Raw genomic sequence first — 23761 nt, forward strand, 5'->3', positions numbered from 1 at the left:
ATTGACTCAAACAAACTCTCGCTAAAGGCTCGTGTTTGGCTCGTGTGATACTCCACTGTATATGTACATTAAGGCGGGTCGAAAATCTAATTTTTCTCAAATCCCTTTGTAATAGTGGAAATATATTGTATCATGAAGTCAACAAGAAGCTTGCAAAATATTAGTATTTTATTTTAATTGTGAGAGCCCGCGCATCGACCGCCAAGTGACCCACAGCACACTAGTCGAACAAGACCAATTCTTGTTAAAAATTCTGGGTCCAGTAAAAAGGGTTGTTCATATTATTAGATAATGAATCCGTTAACGCAAAATATAAGATCGCAGCACTTTAGCTTACCGTTAATCTCAAACTTATCTATTTTCAAGAAAATTGTAATTGTTCTCTTGATAATTGCACTGGCCTATAGTCAAAAGATGTAAAGAACAGCATTAATATTGCTGGCGTGCATTTAGATCGCTAGTTCCAAATATTCTAATCTTTTTTTAATATTGGCTATAGTTTGCGAATTTTTGCAAATTTAGGAACAATTTCGGTAGCTCTAATAGAATAACCATTATTTTCCATCAACGTGGAAAAATTGTGTTTATGCAAACGAGTATGGAAACACTGAACAGGCACAACTTCTACAAACACTAATCAGTTTACTTATGTTTATGCATACAATATAAAAATTGCAAATATAGCAAAATGACAAAAAAATTTTGTTTACAATTTTTTTATTTTAAAATAATTGGTTTATAATCTGAACGATTTTCATCATATTATTATCATAAATCAGTAACAGTAAGTCGCGCCTTCAATTTGATAATTATTACGTACCCATCGAGTAACATTTACCAAAGTTATATCGAAAAAATTAAGTGGATTTCCAGTTTTTTTCTAAAAAAATTTCTCTTCAATTGTATAAATAACCTTTAAATAAAAGAACCGGATTACAGAAAACTGTGCCAGCCAGTGACTTTTCATTAAAGCTGAATGCAAAGCAATATCGTCCAATTGGAGAGTCCTCAAAAGGATTTCCCAGGATATGTTAAAGACTATTGCTAAATTTAATAGTTCTTAATTTGATATATCGTTCTGTTCATAACAGCGGTGTTTTTGTTTACTTAATTTATTTTCTCTCATTTTAATTTTCTTTTTTACTTAATTTAGACTGTAATGCTTTAAAAGGAAAACAAAATATCTTTCCAATCATATTTTATGATATTTTGGTTTATTTCCTAATGAAACTGTTGTTGAACAAATATTTTCCCGCTTCATTTTCGCGGTTTTCTTTTCCTACATATATTTCTTTTTGTGAGAGCTAGCAAATAAGTGACTTTTTTGGGACAAGAAATATATTGGCGTTAAAACACGTCGATTGATACCTTGACTTCTTTGGATGAGTTTGGGCAGGTTCCGCCCATGATAAAAACATTACAAGGTAAATTTATTCTCTCAATTCATCGGCCATGATTTTTTTCTGACGTTTGCAAGCATTTTAAAATCGTATAAAATTTTAAACAAAAAAATTAAATTGTACACAATTGTTGTTTGAGATTGAAAATGAGAATGTGTGTGTGAGTTTGAATTTTCAAATTATATTGCTGGCAAACGTCAGACTGCCTCTCAATGGTTTTATCTTGTTATGTTTTTATCATGGGTTCCGCTAAAGTGCACTTTTACCCACGTGTCGATATTGAATGACAAAAATCGACTAGAAAATCGACCCGTGCTAAGGTAGTTTAAACGCCCCTATTCCCACACCACTAACAAAATTCAACGGCTGACTATTGCCTTTACTACTCTGCCTAATACTATCACCCGATTTACATGATTCAAGTACTTGAAAGCAATTCTTGCTCATTCTCTTTTGTGTTTTCTATTTGCTTTTACACGTTTCAATTCTGTTGAATTCAAGTTTTTGGTTCTTTAAATGGGAAGCAACGAAAATGCCAAAAGCAAAGCAAGAAAGTTGAAACGACTTGACGGTACAGACGCATGTGTACTCGTCCCTTTTCTTCACACCCCCTCTCTTCCACATGCGAGCAGAATTGAATTCAATACTTGAACTGTGTAAAAGCAGTCTATGCCGCAAACTTATTAAGCTGGGATCACACGATTTGTACATTTGGCTAAAAATTTGTCAAATTCGTAGACAAATCATGTGAACGCTAAATTACATTTGTCATTTATCAGAAAAGCCAAATATTTGCCTTCTGTCGGCAAATGAAAAACAACCCTGGTGGCCAAATCGTGTGAACGCAATGCTGCTACATAAGCCAAATAAAAATTAAGCAAATGACCAAATATCTAATTTGCCACTTGATGACAAATGACAGTGACAAATATACAAATATTGTTGAGCGGTATTGCCTTCGTGCTTGTGAACATTTGTATTTTCCAATTTTGGCAAAATTTTAATATTTAATATAATATTCGTATCCGAAAACTAACGAAAAATCTCACGTTATTTGAAAACAATAATTTTAAAGTATTTGCTCAAACTGAACATTTGAAACATGTACATATAAGTATTCGACTGTAGCTGAGTTTGCAGAGAAGTGTGCGACTATTTTTAAGCTTTCATGAGGTCCCAGGTTCTTATGCCGGCAGACGAACATATTAAAAAGTATTTATAAAAGTATAATTAATTTCTGAGTAAAATTAACTATGAAAAAGCATATGTGAAGTTCAGAATAAAATATAATATAATAAAATATAAAAATATATTTACATATATGCTCGGACGATTTTTAATATTTTTCATCCGTAAGCAAATCTTCAGTACCATAAAAGATTCAAACACATCAAAGTACAAGCAATGCAAAGTCCAAGCTAGTGGTACTCCACTGTACATGTGTATATGAAAGTATGCATGTATGCGTGTAAAAAATGTCAATTCCAGTTGGTCTTTAACCCATTTTAGCGGACATAGTTTTGTTGGTTTCAGCTGGTTCCAACTGTTAATGAAGCACAATTTTTATGGTTAATCTTGATGAAAGTTACATGTATCGTCGAGAACATGGTTACATGCAGAATTTTAAATTAATTAATATTATTCTCCATACAAAATGTACGAGTATTGCTTTATTAAATGCAAACTTATGCGAAAATCTAAATATTTCGTGAATGTAGGGTTAATATTTTCGCGCACGTGCCAATCTGGTGTCGATTCCCAGAAATTGAATAATTTGTGTGTGGATGGGAGCGGCGAGGGGAAGACGAAAGCCGACCAATCGCACATTTGTATGTACATATATATGTTACATACATACATTACATACCTACATATTTACAAAGGCATGTGTATATATGTACGTACAAATTTATGCGTTTGGCTTTTTGCATGAATAGAAAATTTGATTGCAGAAATAATTTTAATGAAATTAATTTTACAAACACATTTGTACTATATAATATTAAGTTTATTAGTTAATATCGGTATTTTGATAAGAAGCCATAACTTGTTAGACACACATACGTATATACACGGGCAATCAAAAGTGATTGCATGGTTCTTTTTTGTATAATATTTACAATGTTTTTCAAGTAAACATTTTTTTGTTATTTTTTTATAAAAATATGGTTCGTGCTTTAATCGAAACCACATAAGTCAAACTTTAAAAATTTATACAGAACGTAGAAAAATTCAACAAATATTCATCTAAATTTTCTACTTTTTAATCTAAATTTTTAGAAAGTTTTGGGTACGCAGATAGATTGGGTATGTATGTAATTTTAGTGAAACAAGTGAAACTTTTAAGCGGATAAAAGATCGCTTTAATTTTTAATGAATTTTTTTCCGACGTATTTTGCGGTTTTATGCATATAACAGGTGTAATTTATAAAATATAGTATTTATTTTTTGTTTTACTATTTTGTTTGCAAACGGTCTTGCGCATTTTATTCTACAAGAAATTCGCTTTTATGTATATTGTAAAAAGTACAAGCCGTCCGCAACAAAAAATCATTAAAAATCTACGCGATGTTTTAGCCGCTTAAAACTTGCACTTGCTTTTCTACCGATCTATCATTCTAAAAACTCAAATTAAAAAGTTCAAAACTTAGACGAAAATTTGTTGAATTTTTTTAAGTTTTGTATAAAATTTGACTTATGTGGTTTTGATTAAAACATGAACCATATTTTTATACAACAAAATAACGAAAAAATTTTAACCGCGCGCAGCATTGTTTATTTGCATATGTGCATACATATAAATGCATCTACATAGGTATGTATATGTATTTACAAACATTTTTATGCGCTTGCCTTTTAGCGTGTTTAAAATTTTTTCAATGAAGAATTTACTAATTGTTGACGAAAATATGGTTTACAAAATTTTCGCAAATTTATATTAGTTAATTGGTTTTTTTTATGAAAATAACGTTTTCCCAAAATTTATCCAGAAATTTTTTGTAATAATTAATTAATGTTTTCGATTTAATTCAATGAAAGGGGCATTAAAATAACTATCAAAAGTCATTTTTGTTGATAGATATAAACATGCACAAAAATAACATTTCACAATTGCTAATTTATTCAAATTCTGTTATTTTGTGCCGCTCTGCGCTCACGCTGTTAAAAAATGGTGAACTTCTAGAGCTATCGATGTTAAAAATTTAACGTGGTGAACTTCTAGAGGATTTCTGATCTATTACAAAATACCAACGAGTAGCGTGTTGCTGCTTCTCTGTATTAAACGTTCTCTGGTCAAAATCGTCCCGGCACATTTTCAAGGTAACGAGTTGTCGCTTCTTATACATTTACGTTCTTTGTTCAAAGTAACGAGTTGTCGCTTCTTATACATTTACGTTCTTTGTTTGATGGAGATTTACAAAAAATCCTTTACAAATGATTCGACGTTTTGATGTAAAAACGCCCAGTCTGGCAGCCATGCTCCCAAGCAACTCTGTGTGGAGAGAAATTTGTTTAGAATCAAATTTCAAAGCAAAATTTCAACAAAAACAATTATTGTTGTTTCTTTTCTATTTGCTACAAAATAAAAACTTGCGATTGTCAAAGCTCAAATCATTGTCAAAAGTGAAGAAGAGCAGACGAAAAAGGTACACATTTGGAAATACAGAACGAAGGATTTTATTTCTGAAGTAGTAGATTTGCATAGAACATTCGACTGACTAATCGCATGTGAGTGAAAATAAAATTGTGATAATCGTTGTGAAATGTTGAAAATTTTCATAATAACGTATACAAGAAGAAATTGTGCAGTATAGTTACATAAAATTGTGAAAAGGGGCTAGGTGTGGGAGGCGAACGTCGTAAATTCGCTTTCTCATGTCCAACACCTCTACAACCAGAATAAAAATCGATTACTGAATATGGCAATTTGTCTGACAGTAACTAATCCTTTGGGAAAAACCATGGATAGAGTGTACCAATGCAAGTGGATTGGAGGCACAACAGCACCACATCATAGAAAAAATACACAACGAAATAATTGTCTATGGAGAAGCCCTTCATTGGGCAATGATAGCAGAAAAGACAGCACCATAGTGCGTGGCGGAGGCAATAGCGGGCAGCTTGTTTGTGGCCATGCAACACACATACTATACTCACTGCTGCTACTAGCAGCATTAACGCATACCGCCAATGCAACTGCAACGGATATTGCGCTGGACGCAAAGGCAACACTTACACATAGAATTGATAGTCTTAATTTGTTAGTTTACACCTTTTTGCTGACTTTAACCGTACTGACAATTTGGCTGTTCAAGCATCATCGTGTTTCCTGGTTACATGAAACTGGCCTTGCAGTTATTTATGGTAAGTTTAAATGGTACCATATGCCAATTATTTACTGTAATTGCATGCACACTTTATCAAACAGGGTAATGTCGCACTATAATTGTAAAAAAGGAAGCATACAACGCCACTCGAAATAAATCGATTCATTAAGCGCTGCGTTTGTTATAAAATTAGACAGTACACAGTTTACTGTGTGCAATACACCCCCTTCTCATGCTCCGATCATCCATTATTTGGTACTTAGTCGCGCTGACAATAATAAACGCAAATGCAGTCAGCGTTGTACAAACAAGTTTTTTATGATTCACTTATAGGTGGTGGAAGGTGTTGCGATAATAAAAGAATAATACACAAAGGAAGTATTAATATAATCATTTCATTGCTGCGTGGCACTGATAACAATGTTTTAGCTACTTTCATTTTCAAAAATACCTTGCGTTTTCAAACATTTGATACTTGCAAAGTAATAAAATAGCCGGCACTTATGCCCTTCTAGTGAATTTACTTTTTCACAATATTCCATGCAATTTTTTTTCGAAAGAAGTGCTTCTGATATCCGGGACACATATGGTGGAAATAAAAATAAATAAAACTATTAGTGAAATACAACTGAGTCCAACAGTTTTCCTTCGCTGTATCTTTAATTTCGAAGAATGCTTGTATGTACATATGTAGTAAACTCGTTAATCATAGCACCCGCTATTAACTCCACTTGCATAGAAACTTGGCTTAATAGATAATTAACATGTCAACAATAAATACATACCTACATATACTCGAATGAGTTAACACAATTTAAATTTTGACGTAAACAGTGTTCTATGGCTTATTATTTGCATTTGAATTCATAGACTTGTCTACATTTATGCACATACATTCATATGTACGTAGTATATACATATGTACATATGTTTATGTATGTATGCACTTATATATTTGCAATTTAAATGTATTTTTCTACGAAACATTATTGCAGCTGAACAAATTTCCGATTTACTCAGAATTTAATCAATAACGTTGTTGCTGTTGTTACCAATTAACCTAAGTATATGTAATAGTCACGTCCAGTGGTATTAAAAATTTGCTACTATAGAGTTATAATTCGTTTTATTTATTTATTTATTTAATCAGCATATTTTGCAAAATAAATTTGCAAAATATAATGTCAGCACCGGACGTCTAGGTCATTGAGTGCCATTGTTGATGTCGCTTTTAGTTAGATTTGATTATTGAGGTGATGAATTTCTAATGATTTTTCTATTACTTCGATGTTGCTATTGTTACAATCCAGGATGTTTTTAATGCTTTTATTAATCTTCGAGTTTGGGCATACTGTAAGTATGTGCTCTATCGTGAGTATTGTTGCACAAAATGAGCAAGATGGTGGTTGAGTTCTGGTGAAGATGTGGGCAGTGTTAAAAAGGGCAGTTCCAGTCCGAAGCCTAGCTAATTTGATGCATTGACTACGTGATAGTTTTGTGTTGTAGTTGTCCCTGGAAGTTGCGGCTTCTATTTGCAGAGCCTTTGTCGTTCTTAATATGATGCTCGCATGGCATGGGACTTCTGGTATCAGGGGAAACTTAAAACATTCTTTGGCGGCTTGGTCGGCTCTTTCGTTGCCTACTATTCCAGTGTGTCCGGGGACCCACAGAAGTTTTATTGGTTGCTTTAGAGTATCCTCTGACACGAAACTGTGGGCTTCATTGCTTTTATTTGCAATTGCATTGAGGGCGCTAAGGCTGTCTGAGCAGATAATTGCTTTCTTATCAAGACTTGCGGCAAAGGATATTGCGTATTTGATTGCAGTTAGTTCGGTGCAGAAAACGCTCGCATGCATTGGGAGCAAAGCTTGATGGACCACCCTGAATTGCCCGCCCCTTTCCTGAGCCACTACGGCATAAGATGGGGTGTCGCATGTTACCGATCCATCTGTAAATATTACTAATTGTTGGTCTGTATCATTGATGATCTGAAGAAAGCTTTGGACATATGCTTCTCGTGTATTTAAGATCTTTTTTGTTGAGTGTAGTGATGTATCTATCGTAATAAGATGTGTTGTATCTTTTTTGTTTTTAGACGGTTTTGCTGGAATAGGGATGTGAGCGTCATGTAGCATTTGTGTTATTCTTTTTAAACTGCATGTTTTGTGTATGGGTACGCGATCGTTTACTATTCTGTCGAGAAAATTCCAGATGATATCGTGAAGTGGATGCTCATAATTGGTAATGGATTTCGCGGCTAGATTTGAGGAATTTTTAAACCGCAGACTTTGAAAATCTGTGATTCGCGCTTCTATTTTGAGCGTGGGAATGGGAGTTGTTTTAAGTAGTCCAGAGGCTGTTCTGTAGCATTTATATAGTTCGGTATTGAGTGTTTTGATATTTTTGTTAGACGTCCAGCCGTATAGTGTGATGCAGTGTTGTAAAATACCTTCAGTGAGTGTACGACAAATAGCAATTGCGGTGTCTATGTGTGGGCCTTTTCGTTTAGTGCACATGACTTTGAGTACATTGTTGACTTTCTTAAGCTTGTCTTTTAGGACATTAATATGATTGTTCCACAACATATTTTTTGAAAACTGTATTCCTAGTATTCTCAAGCTATTTTGTAAAGGTATTCTACGTCCTCGAATAAGGATTGAACTGGCATTGCAATTATTTTTCCGGCAAACATGGAGGGCTGTTGTTGCTTCAATGGGTACTGAGGCGCCTGTGTCCATGGCCCACTTATTTATATTTTCGTCCAATTTTTGCAAACTTTGCTCGACCTCTTCATGTGTTCCAGACGCAGCTGCAAAGATATTGTCTGCATATATACCTATATACGAAATACCTTGCATATTCTTTATCTGCTTTAGTAAGGAATTAGCGTAAAACGTATAAAGTACTACTGAAAGAGGCGAACCCTGTGGAATTCCGTTTTCTAGTTTCCTTTCCTTTGAAAGGTATCCGTCGACTCTGGCTGTAATCCTTCGATACGAGAGGAAGGAGAGAGAGAGCTTAAGGATATTCATCGGTAGTCCACATTTATGCATTTCTTTTATTACTTCCGTAGAAACTACTCTATCGTATGCTTTTGCCAGGTCTGCTGAAAAAACGACCGTATGTTCTCTGCTTAAGTACTTCAGTTGTCCTTCTAATGTATGTGTAAGAGTGTGTACTCCATGTTTGGGGATAAATGCATGTTGTTCTGCTTCCAGCTTATTGCTGAAGCTCCTCCATATTCTGTTGGCTAGAATTTTATCAAAAGTTTTCGCTAATGTGGGCAAGAGGGATATTGGACGGTACCCTTCAAGAGAGTTTGGGTTTTTTCCGGGTTTTGGAACGGGAGTAAGGATTGCATGCTTCCATGCATGTGGGTATACTCCTGTATCTAAAATACGACTAAATAGACTGCATATACGGGATTTTAGGGTGATGGATGCGTTCTTTAACATTGAATAGGTTATTTTGTCATGGCTGGGAGTGGTTCCTTTAGAGGTTTTGAGAGCTGCCTCAAGTTCTTGGAGCGTAATATTTTGGGTTACTTGCTTCGACTGTGGCGTTTGTGGTAAATTCTCTACAATCAAGGAATTTTTTTTGGTCAATGATAGTTGACTCAAACGACTTATTCGAGCTTGCTGCGCTCCAATGTGCTCCTAGGGCTTCAGCAATCTGTTCCGGGTGCTTGAGTACAGCATTGGCAGTTAGTATCTGTGGGAAACAGGAGAAACGTTGACATTTGATCTTTTTGATCTTATGCCAAAGGTGCTTTGGATCGAGTGTGGGATTAATCGAGTTTAGAAACCGATTCCATGAATCTTGTTTGGCTTGTTTACATGCTCTTCGTACCGCCGCACATGATTTCCGAAATTCTACGCTATTGTGAGCTGTTTGGTTCTTTTTAAACTGTTTCCATCTCTCGTTTTTGACTTTAATAAGATTTGCAATCTGACTGTTGAACCAGACTGGGCTATTGTGCTTAGGTGCTGAAAAGGTGGTGGGCATGGCTTCGTTTGCCGCTTTCCTCAAAACTTTTTTTATTTGGGCGGCTTCTCTGTTGATGTTAACTGATTTAGTGAAATTTTGTGAGTAGACGTTAGTTTTATTTGTAAATAGATGCCAATTTGCCTTGTTAGTATTAAACCTGGGGTTGATTCTGCTGTTGATGTTCAGCATGTTGTTGAAAATTAGGATTGGAAAATGATCGCTAGACCCTGACGGAGGAAGACAATTCCATGTCAGAACCGGAGCTATACCTCCGCATGCCATTGAGACGTCAACGTTTGTTAAAGTATTTCTCGTGTTTAGCAGTGTGGGAGATCCGTCGTTGAGAATTACAAATTGTTTATCGTTTGCAAAGTCTTCCCATAATTTTCCGTTCTGATTTGTTTTCTTTGCACCCCACAAAGCGTTATGTGCGTTTAAGTCACCACCCAGTAAGTGATATCCGTTATGGTAGGTGTGTATATCGTCCAGGTGTTGAGCTGTTAAGTATAAGTCTATCTCGCGGTATATGTTGGTTATGTGCAGGTCTTTTAACGCGTGTATGGTGATAGATTGAAAGAGAAGATTGTTGTTAGATATTTTGTAATTAGAAGTATTCAAAGTTTCCTTTACGAGGATTGCAATACCCGCTTTGGAATATGAGTAAGTTTTGTTGAAGTGATACACTTTATAATGAGGAAGATGTAAGAGGTGTTTATTTTTTTCTATTATGTGGGTTTCTTGTAACATAATAATGTCGGGTTTATGTTTGGTTACGAGTAGCTCTAGTCCGAACTTATTGTTTAGAAATCCCTGCATATTCCATTGAAGAATTACGAGACTGATACCTAAATCCATAATTATTGTTATTATTTTTTTTTAAATTATTTTAATTTTATTTTTTATTGTTAGTTGTCTATAATTTAGGCTCTTCTTCGGAGTCCGAGACAGACATAAAATATTTGTCTGCTGATAGAAGTTGCTGAGTTATATTGCTGAGTGGAGATGCGCTAGTGTTGGTTTGTGTGTTGATTGGTGCTTTGCTGAAGTGTGGTAGTATACATTCAAGTGAAGGGTTCGTTGTTGTTTTCTTAATGCTGTTGTTTGCATTTTGGTTCGTATTGTTAATAACTTGGGTAGTTGTTCTTTGAATAGCGGTGACGTTGTCGGTTTTGCTTTTGTTTGGAGACGTATGAGTTTTTGGTATTTTGGTCGTATTGGTTTTTGTTGGTGAAGCAGATCGTTTGGATGTTGTTATTGTTGGCGTATTTGATTTGTTAGTTTCTGATCGGCAGATGTTGGAATATGTTTCTTGAGGTTTTTGTACATGATTTAAACGTTCGCTATATTTGCGGCGGGCTTCGCCCATCGAGCACTTTTCGATTGTTTTTATTTTTAAGATTTCTTTGGTTTGCTTATATCTAGGGCAGTCTCTGTCCGAAGAGAAGTGATCTTCGCCACAGTTTGCGCACTGTTTACGTGTACATTCTGTTGGGGAATGGGGTGGTAAGTTGCATCCATCGCATGTGCTAGGGTTAGTGCATCGGGTTTTTGTGTGGCCAAGAAGTTGGCAATTCTTGCAGCGCATCGGGTTTGGGTAATAAGGGGAAACTTTTACCTTGTACCATGCTATGTCCAGAGTTTTTGGAAGATGGTATAAGTCGAAATTGACTGCCATTTTTCCAGTGGGCATTGTTTTGCCATCGAGTGTGCGAGTGAATTTGTAAATGCCTGATACTCCCTGACTTTTTAATTCTTCGATGATCTCTTCTTCTTTTACGAAGTTGAGACATGGGGCATAAATCATACCTTTTACCGTGTTAAGGTTTTCTTGCAACTTGACCGTGATAGGGCACACGTTTGATAGAGTTTTAGTTTTCAGAAATTTATCAGCTATTTTCGAATTTCGTGCTAAGACAAGTAAAGAGCCGTCTTTTAGTTGTTTGATGCTATCTATTTGGGTTGATATCGCATCAATACCCTTTTTTATTATAAACGGGGAAAGTTTTGCTAATTGGTTGTTAGTTGATGATATTGTCAAGTATTTTGGTTGGTTGATTGCTGTTTGTTTTTGGTGTAATGTAGGGAAAATGTGGGTGTCGTATGTATCCATTTCGCTAAGCATTGAGAAGCGATTTGTTGTTTTGTCCGGTGGTTCAGGTGATGGTCGCATTTTATGTGTGTATATATGTGAATGTAGCGGTTTTTTGTATAGTACGATGCACTTGTTTGTTACTACGAAAGTGTAATAAAACGGAGGAGTGAAACACTGTGTATGATTGTTGTTTGTATTATTTATTCGCAACTGACAATGGCACTTGCTAACACGTCCGAACCGGTTGATAGTTAGTCGTTGACTCCTTATAATTCGTTTTATTATTATTTTTCTTTCTTATACATACATATGGGCGATTCCAGCGAAAAGTCTACCGCGAAAAAAAATAAAAGTCCTATATCTAACTTATTTATAGGTTGTTGTTGTTGTTGTAGCAGCATACAAGTTCCCCAAAGGGTTTTTGGGGAGTGTTGCTACAGTGACAGTCCTTGGCCAGATATAAATCTGGGTCGTTCCGGTTACGTAGACCCGACTGTCGTGGGAACGCTTATTGAGCGTACTTATTTAAAGGTTGTTGTTGTAGCGGCTACTAAGCCCCGTTCGGGACGGTTTATCCATCATCGTTGTCGTCTATTTCAGCTAAGGGAAGGCCCAGGAAGTGTGCGACTTCCACAGGGGCTGTCCATAGGGACAGGGGCGTTAGCTGAGTGGGATTCTCAGGGCATGTGAAGAGGTGCCGGGAGTCATGTGGCGACTCTCCACATGCCGGGCATTGGTTGGGCACATCCTCGTTGATTCTGTTCAGGTAGCTGTTGAGCCTGCTGCAATAGCCAGAGCGAAGTTGGGCTATTGTTGTGCGGGTCTCCCGAAGCAGACAAAGTTCTGTCCCGTCCACGTCACAGGGCGGGAGTCTACATAACTTGAGACTGATTCCCTGTGAAAGCCGTTGAGGGCCTGTCGGTAGGTTGTCGGGTCCAGAGGTTGTTTAATATACCTCTGGACTTCGTCTGTCAGTTCGAAAAGATGCCTCCTGACGTGCCGTGGCGAGGGCTCTTCCGCGAGCAGTTGCCCGCTGGGATGGCCACGTCTGTAGCTTCCAGCGAGGAACTGCTTGAAAAGCATTAAGTTATGCTCCTTAACCGGGAGCATCTGGGCCTCGTCGTGAAGGTGATGTAGAGGCGTCATCAGGAGGCATCCTGTCGCGGTACGTAATGCCGTGTTTTGGCAGGTCTGCAGCTTCATCCACTGCGTCCTGCTAGTCCGCGGCGACCATACGGGCGCTGCGTAGTTCAGAACCGGCCGGCCAATTGCCTTGTATGTTGCCAACAACTTATTTATAGGTCGATTTGGCTGCTTTTTATAATATGTATTGGTTATGTAAGCAGAAACATTTTTGCCAAAAATGGCCTCATTAGGTGGCGCCAGGGTTAAGATAATTTGAAAACTCGTATGTTTACTAATATCTTTAAATCGCTTTTACCAACAGTTGTAATTTTTTTAATGCATTAGGGGCCATTTAATTGCTATGCAAACCTGGATAAACTTTTTTAAAATTTTTACTTTTTCATTTTTTTTTACATTGTTCATAACAGGGTTGTTGCGAATATTATTCCAAAATAAAAGTCCTTTCCTGATAATAAACAAATAGCCTGTCCAAATTAAACAAATTTGGTATCATATGAAAGAGGACTGAAATAGCTTTTAAACCGAAATAACGAACGACCTCTATTTATATATTTTTTATAATTTAATACTAAAGAAATGCATATACCTGACACAAGGTTTGTTCTATGGTAATTAATTAACATTTTTTGTTGAAATATTTTTCAATATGTGGCTTTCCTCGTTTAGACATTTCAGTTTTAAAGCTATTTAAGTCCTCTTTCATTTGATACCAGACTTGCTTAATTTGGATAAGCGGGTTGTTTATTATCCGAAAAAGACTTATTTCGGAATAATATTCGCAACAACCCTGGTTCATACAAGTGCCACGTAAAGCTAGATTGGAAATATCCATATGTATGTTCATATTGTTATCGTAATTCGGAAAGGCAAATCGTTCCTACGAAAGTCGGGACTACGGAACCGGAACGACCCAAATTTATATCTGGCCAAGGACTGTCACTCTAGCATCACTCTTTAAAAACTCTTAGGGGAATTTATATGCTGTTACAACAACAACAAAGACCCTAACAAATAAATTGTCTACAGTAGAAGCAGAAAACAAAAAGATAATCTAAAAACATAAGTATGTACATATAGAACTTTTAGAAAAGTGATATATAACCCAGTTGTTTTTGGTACTAACACTTAAAAATTGGCTTTGCCTGGAATCCAAGCGTCCTTCGAAAACTGGCGTTTCTTTCCAGTTTTTATATATGTATGTACATATGTACGTACCGACCGGTGGAAATGGAATGTTCTTTAGCAAGGAGATTGACGTGACGTGGGGAGAGTGGTCCCACTGCTCAAACCGGAGAAACCTGCCAACAAAGGTGATTCGTATCGACCGATAACACTCCTTTCCCCGGTAGCTAAGACACTTGAGGCCTTGCTGCTCCCGTATTTCACGAACCACCTGAACCCAGCGAAGCATCAGCATGGTTTCCGTAAAGTGCACAGTACAACTATCGCACTTAACGCCATAAGCACTCAGATAACTCGTGGCCTTAACCGTAACCGTCGCTGTGAGAGAACGTTTCTAGTAGCGTTGGACTTGTCAAAGGCGTTTAACACTGTCAGCCATTCCACGCTACTAGAAGATATAGAGGCTTCCTCTCCCACAGAGGCTCAAACGGTGGTCGGCAAATTATCTGAGTGGTCGACACTCGTCGGTAATGTTTAGAGACAAATCGAGTAAACTCAGGAAAATAAAATAGGGGGTTGCACAGGGTGGTGTCCTTTCCCCGCTACTGTTCAACTTTTATATTTCAAAGCTCCCTCAACCACCAGAGGGAGTCTCGATTGTCTCTTACCCCGACGATTGCCAAATCTTGGCGACTGGGAATGGAATTGATGACTTGTGTTCGAAAGTAAACGGGTATCTCTCCGAGCATTCTCGCTTCTTCACTGCAAAGTGTCTAGCCCTCTCCCCTACGAAATCCTCTGCGACGTTGTTCACCACCTGGACGAGGAGGTCAGGCTACCGCTGGGAATTCACGTCGATGATACACCAATTCCGACGGTGAATAACCCCAAAATACTTGGAGTAACATTCGACAGCTTGCTCTCCTTCTCTGCGCACGCACCCGCTATTGTCAATAAAGTACAGAGCCGCAACAAGGTCCTCAAGTTGCTAGCCGGCAGTACTTGGGGCAAAGACGAAGAAACGTTGCTGGCAACATACAAGGCAATAGGCCGGCCGGTTTTTAACTACGCAGCACCAGTGTGGTCGCCGGGGACTAGTAGGACGCAGTGGATGAAGCTACAGACAGCACAAAACACCGCACTCAGGACAGCGACTGGATGCCTCCTGACGAGGCGAAAATACTCCCAGTCAAGGAGCATAACATAATGCGCTGCAAGCAGTTTCTGGGAGCCACAGATGTCAGCATACCGACAGTCCCTGACCGCCATTCACAGGGAGTCAGTATCAAGTTATGTAGACTCTAGACCTGTGAATGCCGTTCTAGGCACACAACCACCGCACATTGACGTGACCGAGCTTCATCTGCCTCGGGAGACAAGAACAACAATAGCCCAACTTCGCTCTGGCTACTGCAGCAGGTTAAACTCATACCAGAGCAGACTAAACGCGGATGTGCCAAATGAGTGTCCGGCATGCGGAGAGACCCCTCACGACTCGAAACATCTCTTCGCATGCCCGGAAAACCCGACAACCCTAACGGCTTTGTCCCTGTGGACCGACCCAGTGGAGGCTGCATGCTTCTTAGGGCTGCCGTTAGTGGAACTTGACGACAACGACTGAGATATCAACCGATCTAGGCGGAGTTGCTGTAGCCGCTACAACAACAACAACAACAACGTGAAAATGCTATATCATTGAAATACATATTCGATGAAAGGTCGCGAATCCTGGGGGTCTACTCTGTATTGTGATCCAAAACGCTAGTCATTCGAAATTCGAATACTTGTCATTATACATTTTTATTAGTCCGCGTTTTTATTAGGCGCATCTAGTTTCGAATCGCAATACAGAGAAAACCCCCTGCTCTTTTTGATGGCCTCATTTCCCAAAGACGGTTTTTGCTCCAATAATCAGCCATGGCCGTACTGGGGCTATTGTTCATAATGAATGACCCTCGAATGGATGTCATAATTTCATATTCATACGTTAACTTGCGTCTCAAACCTTTCTCTCCAGTTTTGCAAGCATCTGGTTTTCGACTATCTCTTCCTTGCCATCTGCGCAGCCACATAAATAAAATTATTATATTGGGGTAATGAATCCCACTCCAAATTCTTATTGGGACAATATGTCCAATTAAAAACAAAAACTTACTAAAGCCTTATATTCGAGCAACACTCCCCAGAAACTCTTTGCGGAATTTGTATGCTGTTAAAACAACAACAGGGGCCAGAAATCCACGTGAATTCCGGCCATGGGGATCAAATGGGGAGCCGATTCTTATTAACAACGAATACTCTAGTCTCCAAATATATTAAAAGATGAGTAAAAGCTCACGTTTATTCAAGTAAGAAATGTTGTAATGCTGGAATTCCACTAGGCATTAAATGGCCAAAATTACAAATGATAAAGATGGGCATTAAAAAATATTCATGTCATTACGTTAAAAAATTGTCATTAAGTTCATTTCCATTTGGAATTTTTTTAAATCACATATAGAATGCCGACCACTGATATAAAGTAGCGAGCCCTGCCAGCGAGTGGTTAGCAGCGACAACTCTCGGTGAGGTTTTTAGCTAATACTTATAGCCCCGTCAGAATGGGTACTTTGCGTACGTTCCGCTCAAGGATTAAACTGACAGTTGAGTAGGCTGTGTGTTTTTGCATAGAGAGCGTCAGATTGGCAACCCTTGCGTCGACGGAATCAATGAACGTTGGCCAACACTCAACTTTTGACGCACGTAAGTCCGTCACTGCTGACAGTTGTATAACCCCGCGTCCACACAAGACAAGACCAATGAGAATATGCACATAATTTACACATTGTTTGAGTAAAGTAGGCATCCAGACAATAAACTGTCTTCGAAAAGCCGGAGACAGTGATGAAGACATCAAGAGAAGTGGGAATATAATGGGTTTAAGATAAGCTTTTTCGAGGCATAAATACATTTAGGGCCTGCTTTTCAGTGCCAGTTTAAACTTAGATCACGTAAACTGCATTCGTATTTAACAGCTGGCTGACATTTGGTTGGATCATCTGAGTTTAAATCAGCTAGCTTCACCGTCATTCCCACGACAGCCGGTTGATGGTACCAGAATAACTGAAGTTCTACCTAACTAAAGGTTTTTGTTTCGGCGAACTGACCCTGTTTAGGTCGGCGAAATGCCTCAAACGCTGTTAGTCTGCTTTGCATTCTTCTGCTCAAGGCTGGTATCGAGTCAAACACTGGGCCAGAAAGTTACACCTGCTGCGTATGGTAGAGACGATTACACCCAATCCTCACATCAGTCGAGTGCAATTCCTGCAACGGGTAGAGTCCCCACCGTACATGCTCATATTTCAGAACTCATGGCCAGTGGACCGTGTGTTTCGTGGCACCATGCTGCATAAACAGAACCGCAACACAACACAAACACGACCACCCCCATAGACAGAAACATCACAGACACAACCGCACCACAACATACACGCTGCCGCTAACAACTCCTAGTTCCTCCTACAATATGCTCGGTGTGTCTGTCCAGAATATAGAGTAACGTGAGATCGGTCAAGTGCAATACCTGTCTTGGCTGGTGCCGCTTCAGGGCACCACGCGAGATTGGACGAGCAACTACGTGGGTTATTATTGTGCTGGTCAATCGCAAACACCTTCTGGGACGTCACCCACTACCACCACAAGTCAGCACCCCACAGCAGCACACACAACAAATGGGCGGCAGGCAACAACAACACTACAACTCGCTCACACCCCACACTAAAATGAGTCTCCCAAGGCACTCAAAGATACTACGCTTTAACTGTAACGTTTTTCAGAAAAAGATGCGAGGAGATAACGGTCTTCATGGGTCGACATGGTATATTGATAGCTGCGCTCCAATAGACGAAGCTGCACAGCAATTCAACACTATTGAATTGCGCCGGATTCGAGGTGCTTCGTCGAGATCGCAAGCGAGATAATGATGGTGCCTTAGCGTTCATAACGCACCACACCGTGCAGTATCGTCTTATCGAAGCAGACATCGACAGCAGGAATACCATCCAAGAATGTCAGAGAATTGCTATCCGGTCAGGCGATGCCGAGCCCGAAATATTTAACGTTGTGCCCAGCAGGATATCACATTGAAATCGGTACTCTCCTCAGAGGTGGAAACAGCATGGTAGTGGGAGACTTTAATGGGCACCACGATCTTTGGCATTCAATCAAATGATCGTAGGGGAGCACACTTGGCTGAGCAGATAGACGATTCGACATTCTGCACAATAAACTACGACGCGCCCACTAGGACTATGGGCAACAGCTGCACCTCGGCAGACATAACAATCGTCAGTGCTGGTCTGATAAACAGCATATCATGGCGACTTATGCTGGCTTTAGCATCGGACCTTCTGTCCATAATCATCTCGATCGATAAACGTGCAGACTTAGCTACCGCGGAACACCAAACCTATGTCAGCTTTAGAAAAGCTGATTGGAACGGTTTCGTGGAAGTTATTGAAAGCACCTTCTCTGCCGTTCCCACACCAACCAACGTTTAATTTTTAATTTATTAATTTCAGTCTACAGAATTAGCTTCTTACAGACTAGTGAAGACTCTAGTTGAATATTGTAAACAAATTAATCTTAAATCTTTCAATACTTAAGTTAAAGTCGATAACACTAGAATATGTATTGCACAATTCAATGCATCTAGCAATTGGTTAATTTTTGGCATAATTCGTGGTATGCAGTGCACCAACCAATAGCCTATTGTTTCTTAAATTACGCGGAGGATTATATAATATGAGCGAATTTGTTAAATAAGCGCAATTTATGTGCCCATTGATTAGTTTATAAATAAATACAATGGAGAAGTAATCTCTTCTTTCCTTCAAAGACTGGAGACCCAGCAATTTCCGCCTGCCAATATAGGGAGGACCATAACCTTGCCAGGGCAACTTGCAAATAGCGAATTTGGTGAAAATCTTTTGAACTCTTTCAATTTTGATCGAGTGCACTTCATAATATGGATCGTAAGCTCCGCAGGGTTTTCACTGCAGCTGCAGAATGCTACATCCACGCTGGCTGCATATCGGACACCAGTCCGAATTTTCCAGCCGAAGAGCGTGACAACCTTCGGAAAATTGTGAACGAACATAAGCGGAAGAAGTGGGAAGAGCATCTGAAGACTTCCAATGAGTAAGCTTTGGTCAACCGTGAAGTCACTGTCCAACCCGACAAAGCGCGACAACAAATTGGAAATCTCTTCCGATGACCGCGCTTTGTCGGACCTGGAGTGATGTATGTACGAGCTGTTTTAGCGACAGTTCACGCTGCATGCTCCGGTGGACGAAGCCCAACGTCGAGTGACCACAAACTTTCAACACCCAGTTCGCTTCTTGTTTTCACTAGCGGTGAGGTTCAGGTGGCCATTGGGAAGGCGAAAGCCTCCAAAGCCATAGGGCCCGGCGGAATATACATGCTGATGCTGAAGAAATTGTGTTCTGTAGGAGCGAATTACCCCACCAAGGTCCTCAACCTGTCCAGGGCAACTCTCACCATTCCGAACGTCTGGAAAATGGGGAGAGTGGTCCCACTGCTCAACCCGGGGAAACCAGCCAACAAGGGTAGTCTTATCGTCCTATAACACTCCTTTCCCCAGTAGCGAAGACACTTGAGACCTTTCTACTTCCGCAATATATGAACCAGTTGACCCCAGCGAGACATCAACATGGATTCCGTTAAGTGCACAGCACAACAACAGGAAAGCATAATCAGTCAGACAAATTCTGGCCTGAACCGAAATCGCATAGGGACTCAAACGGTGGTCAGCGACCTATCTGAGTGGTCGCCATTAGTCAGTATTTTTCAGAGACAAAACCAGCAAAGCGATTAAAGTTAAACAGGTGGTTCCACAGGGTGCTGTCCTATCACCGCCGCTGTTTAATTATTACATATCAAAGCTCACTCTACCACCAGACGGAGCCTTAATTGGCTCCTATGTTTACGACTCTCCGAACTTTCTCGCTTCTTCACTGCAATGAGTCTGACCCTCTCCCCTACCAAGTCCTCGGGAACCCTTTTTACCTGGGCGAAGGAGGCAGGACTACAGCTGGGAATTCACGTCGATGGCAAACCAATCTGACCGTGAATACCCCTAAAATCCTCCGAGTTTGCTTCGATAGTCAGCTCTCCTTCTCGGCGCACACAACCGCAATTGTCAACAGAGTTCAGAGCCGCAACAAGGTCCTCAAGTCGCTAGTTGGCAGCACCTGGGACAAAGACGAAGAAACGTTGCTGGCAACATACAAGGCAATAGGCCGATCGGTTCTAAACTACGCAGCGTCCGTACGATCGCCGGCGACCAGCAGGACGCAGTGGACGAACCTATAGCCCAGCCAAAATACGACACTCTGGACATCCACCGGGTGCCTTCTGGTGTCGCCACAGCGCCATCTACAAAACGAGGCTCAGATGCTCCGTGTGAAGGAGCACAACACATTTCTGTATGCAGTTCCTAGCAGGGTGTCACAAACGCCTGCTTGCAGCAGAGCCCTAGCCATTGCACGTCAGGAGGCATCTATACAAACTGAACGACGAAGTGCAGAAGTTCATGTAACAACCTCTGGAGCCGACAGCATACCGACAGGCTATAAACGGCATTCGCAAACAGTCGGTCTCGACTTACCCCGAATCCGTACCTGTGAATGCCGTTTTGGGAACACAACCACCTGACGTGGGCGAGACAGAGCTTCGTCTGCCTCGGGAGACTCGCATCACAATAGCTCAACTTCGCTCTGACTACTGTAGCAAGCTAAAGCGGAGAGACACCCCACGACTCGAGACATCTCTAAAGCCCACTCAGCTAACACCTATGTCCTTATGGGCAATCCCAATCGAAGTTACACGCTTCATGGGTCTCCCGTTAGTTGAGAGCCTGACGACAACAATTGAGGGACAAGTCGATCTAGGCAGGGACGCTGCAACAACAATCGACTTTAATTCTCATATAAAAATTTAAGATTACCGTTGATTTCTTCATGATGCAATGATCGGATCTAAACGAAATTGGTATGGGACCACCTCTGAGGTACCGCCTTTAATAATAGCACTGCCGAAACCTTAGAAAAACTGGCTTTCCCCTCTCTCACCCCTATGCACACCCCTAGGGACCCATTCAAAAATGGGGTGAAATTAGAGTGTTGACAGAGAAAATGAAAACTCTGGTTACGAAATCCAACTCCAGCTACGCTGACCACAGTTTTTTTGGGCAGAACACCTTTCCGCATTGGTATTAAAAGAATTATAGAAATCGGTTAACGTGGTCAAAAGTTATGCTGTTACCGCATAAAAAAAAACGAATTCTTAACCTCCTCTTTTTTTAGAGTCGGTTAAAAATTCCAATATTAAAAACAGTTTTACTTTCGGCTACGAAACGCTTCTGAGAAAGCTTGCTGTATGAACACTCTGTTACCAGGGCTACAGCAGCCCTGTGCCAAATGCTATACCACGTATAAGATAGTCCGAAAATTTCGCAAAAGAGCGAAGAAACTTATTTTCTTCAAAAGGTTTGAATGGTTTGCTAACTAATCTTACTAAATTTGAGCTTCTACTATAATTATTTACTACTAAATTTGAGAGGTAGGGAAGCATTAAGACCAAAATGAATCTTTTTCCATGACACCTCATACCTTGTATTGCATTTGGCGGATGCCAAGTATTGCGAGCCAAGCGACGATATGTACATACTAAAATATTCAGAAGGCTAAGTGGTTAAAAAAACTCGTCCGGCGTTCTCGCTATCAAACACACAGGTTACAAAAAGTTTCTGCATATTGCCCCAGACCTCTATATCCCTATTGTATTCGACGCGCTGAACCCGAATCCGAGGTCCGTGAACCTCCTTCGATGTCATTCGGCGTTCTCACGACAGTCGGGTCTACGTAACCGGAACGACCCAGATTTGTATCTGGGCAAGGACTGTCACTCCAGCACCACTCCCCAAAAACTATTTGTTGAATTTTTATGCTGTTACAACAACAACAACAACAACAATCGCATTCGTATTCAGGGCGTTGAATAACATCGGGATATAAAGGTTTGGTTCAATATGCTGTTCAATAAATGTTAAAAGTTTTGCTAAACGATAACAGTAATACGATTTTATGAAAAAACAAAAAAAAAAAAAATTCATTCAATTTTCGTTAAGTTGAAAATAAATTGAGTTCGAATTTAACTTTATTTACAAATTATATCCTTAAAACCAAATATTCGGACAAAAATGTGCGATTTTGACGAAATTTTTATGGTAGGTAGTACGTATGGACACCTATGAACCCTGTAAATTTTAAGAAAATAAAAGTTAGCCCCTTTTGAGGAAAATATTTTTTTTTTGTGGTTTCATTGTTTATCAAAACGTTTCACTTTTATTGATCAATATTAGGGCTGTGCGTTTATTCGATTACTCGAGCAAGTTGGTTAATCAATTATTCGGTTAATCAATTACTCGAGTAATCAAGATTTTGATTACTCAAAACGATGATTAATCGAGTTACTTGAAATATGATTACTCAAAAAAATTATTTTGCTCGTTAAAAGAGTTTACTTTGGAAAATGCTTATTTTCTTTTTTACATTCTGTATATGAAAAAAAAATTTCGTTTTAATTTTTGAAAACAGAAACGTTGTTTTCAAAGTATCAAGGAACTTTAACTACTTTATACATATGTAAAGAGTTGAAATGTTGATTACTCATTTTACTCGAAATGTTGATTAATCATAAAGCAAATTACTCAAATATTTTTGTTTTTGGTTAATCAAAAATCTTGATTACTCGAGTAACTGAACTTTTGAGTAATCATAATTTCCAATTAATCGAATAATTGAGTTATTTACTTTATGATTAATTAAAATTTTGAGTAATCAATTAATCGCACAGCCCTAATCAATATAAAAGAAAATTTAAAAAATGACGACAAATAACCTTATGAGCAACTAAATAGCTTAAAAATTACGAATACTACAAGGTTTACAAAAAACTTCCGCAAAAAATTATTATTTGTTGACAAAATCTTAAAAAATGCAAAAGTGACGATATGAAAGTTTAAAAAAATACGTGATCATTTATTTTTCAAGCAGAAAAACGTTTGTAATAGTAATTTATTGTAAATTTCAAAATGGCACATTATGACTATGCCGTTGTTGCGCTTCAATGCAAGTGATTTATTTTGCTTTGGAAAATGGACGTTCGTGTTTGTGGCTAATTTAAATTATTATCACCAAGTTAGTCACTAACTTTGGTACATACGCATGTAAATAAACACATACAGATGTACATATATATAAAATAACTATACATATCAAATGTACATACATACAACATACAAATGTTTGCATGAATGTTTTGCATATTTTAAGTATAATCGCTTGTGGGTTTTATACATTGCGTACATGTGCACTAGCGTGCATACTTATTGGTTTACATGTACATGTTACAAAAAACAGCAGATGCCGTTAATTACGTATATGAATGATAAGGAATTTTTTTAAAATTTTTTTTTACAATTATATGTATATGTGGGCCGAAAATCCGCTTTTTTTAGAATTCTGATTGGTAATAGCAATAAATATAGTTAAAAAAAAAAAACAAAAAAACACGCTGTTAAAGCATATCAAACTAAAAAGTAAAAAATAATTCTTAATATAAGT

The 23761-nt window shown here is 38.8% G+C and overlaps 1 protein-coding gene across 11 annotated transcripts in view; it reads left to right on the forward strand.

Annotated features, from left to right (window-relative positions):
- Positions 1 to 4930: 4930 nt before the first annotated feature.
- Positions 4931 to 23761, forward strand: part of LOC118735420 (sodium/hydrogen exchanger 6) — a 145506-nt gene continuing 126675 nt past the window's right edge. For 10 of the 11 annotated variants that reach the window (XM_036465146.1, XM_036465148.1, XM_036465152.1 and 7 more), the window contains exon 1: positions 4931 to 5765. In XM_036465146.1, the coding sequence (XP_036321039.1) occupies positions 5321 to 5765 (445 nt within the window). In that variant the 5' untranslated portion in view covers positions 4931 to 5320. The remainder of the gene's footprint in view (positions 5766 to 23761) is intronic. The other variant, XM_036465150.1, reaches the window with a different exon arrangement.

The sequence above is a fragment of the Rhagoletis pomonella genome, unplaced genomic scaffold (assembly GCF_013731165.1).
Source record: "Rhagoletis pomonella isolate Grant_MI unplaced genomic scaffold, Rhpom_1.0 Rhpom_scaffold_00003, whole genome shotgun sequence".
NCBI lineage: Eukaryota > Metazoa > Arthropoda > Insecta > Diptera > Tephritidae > Rhagoletis > Rhagoletis pomonella.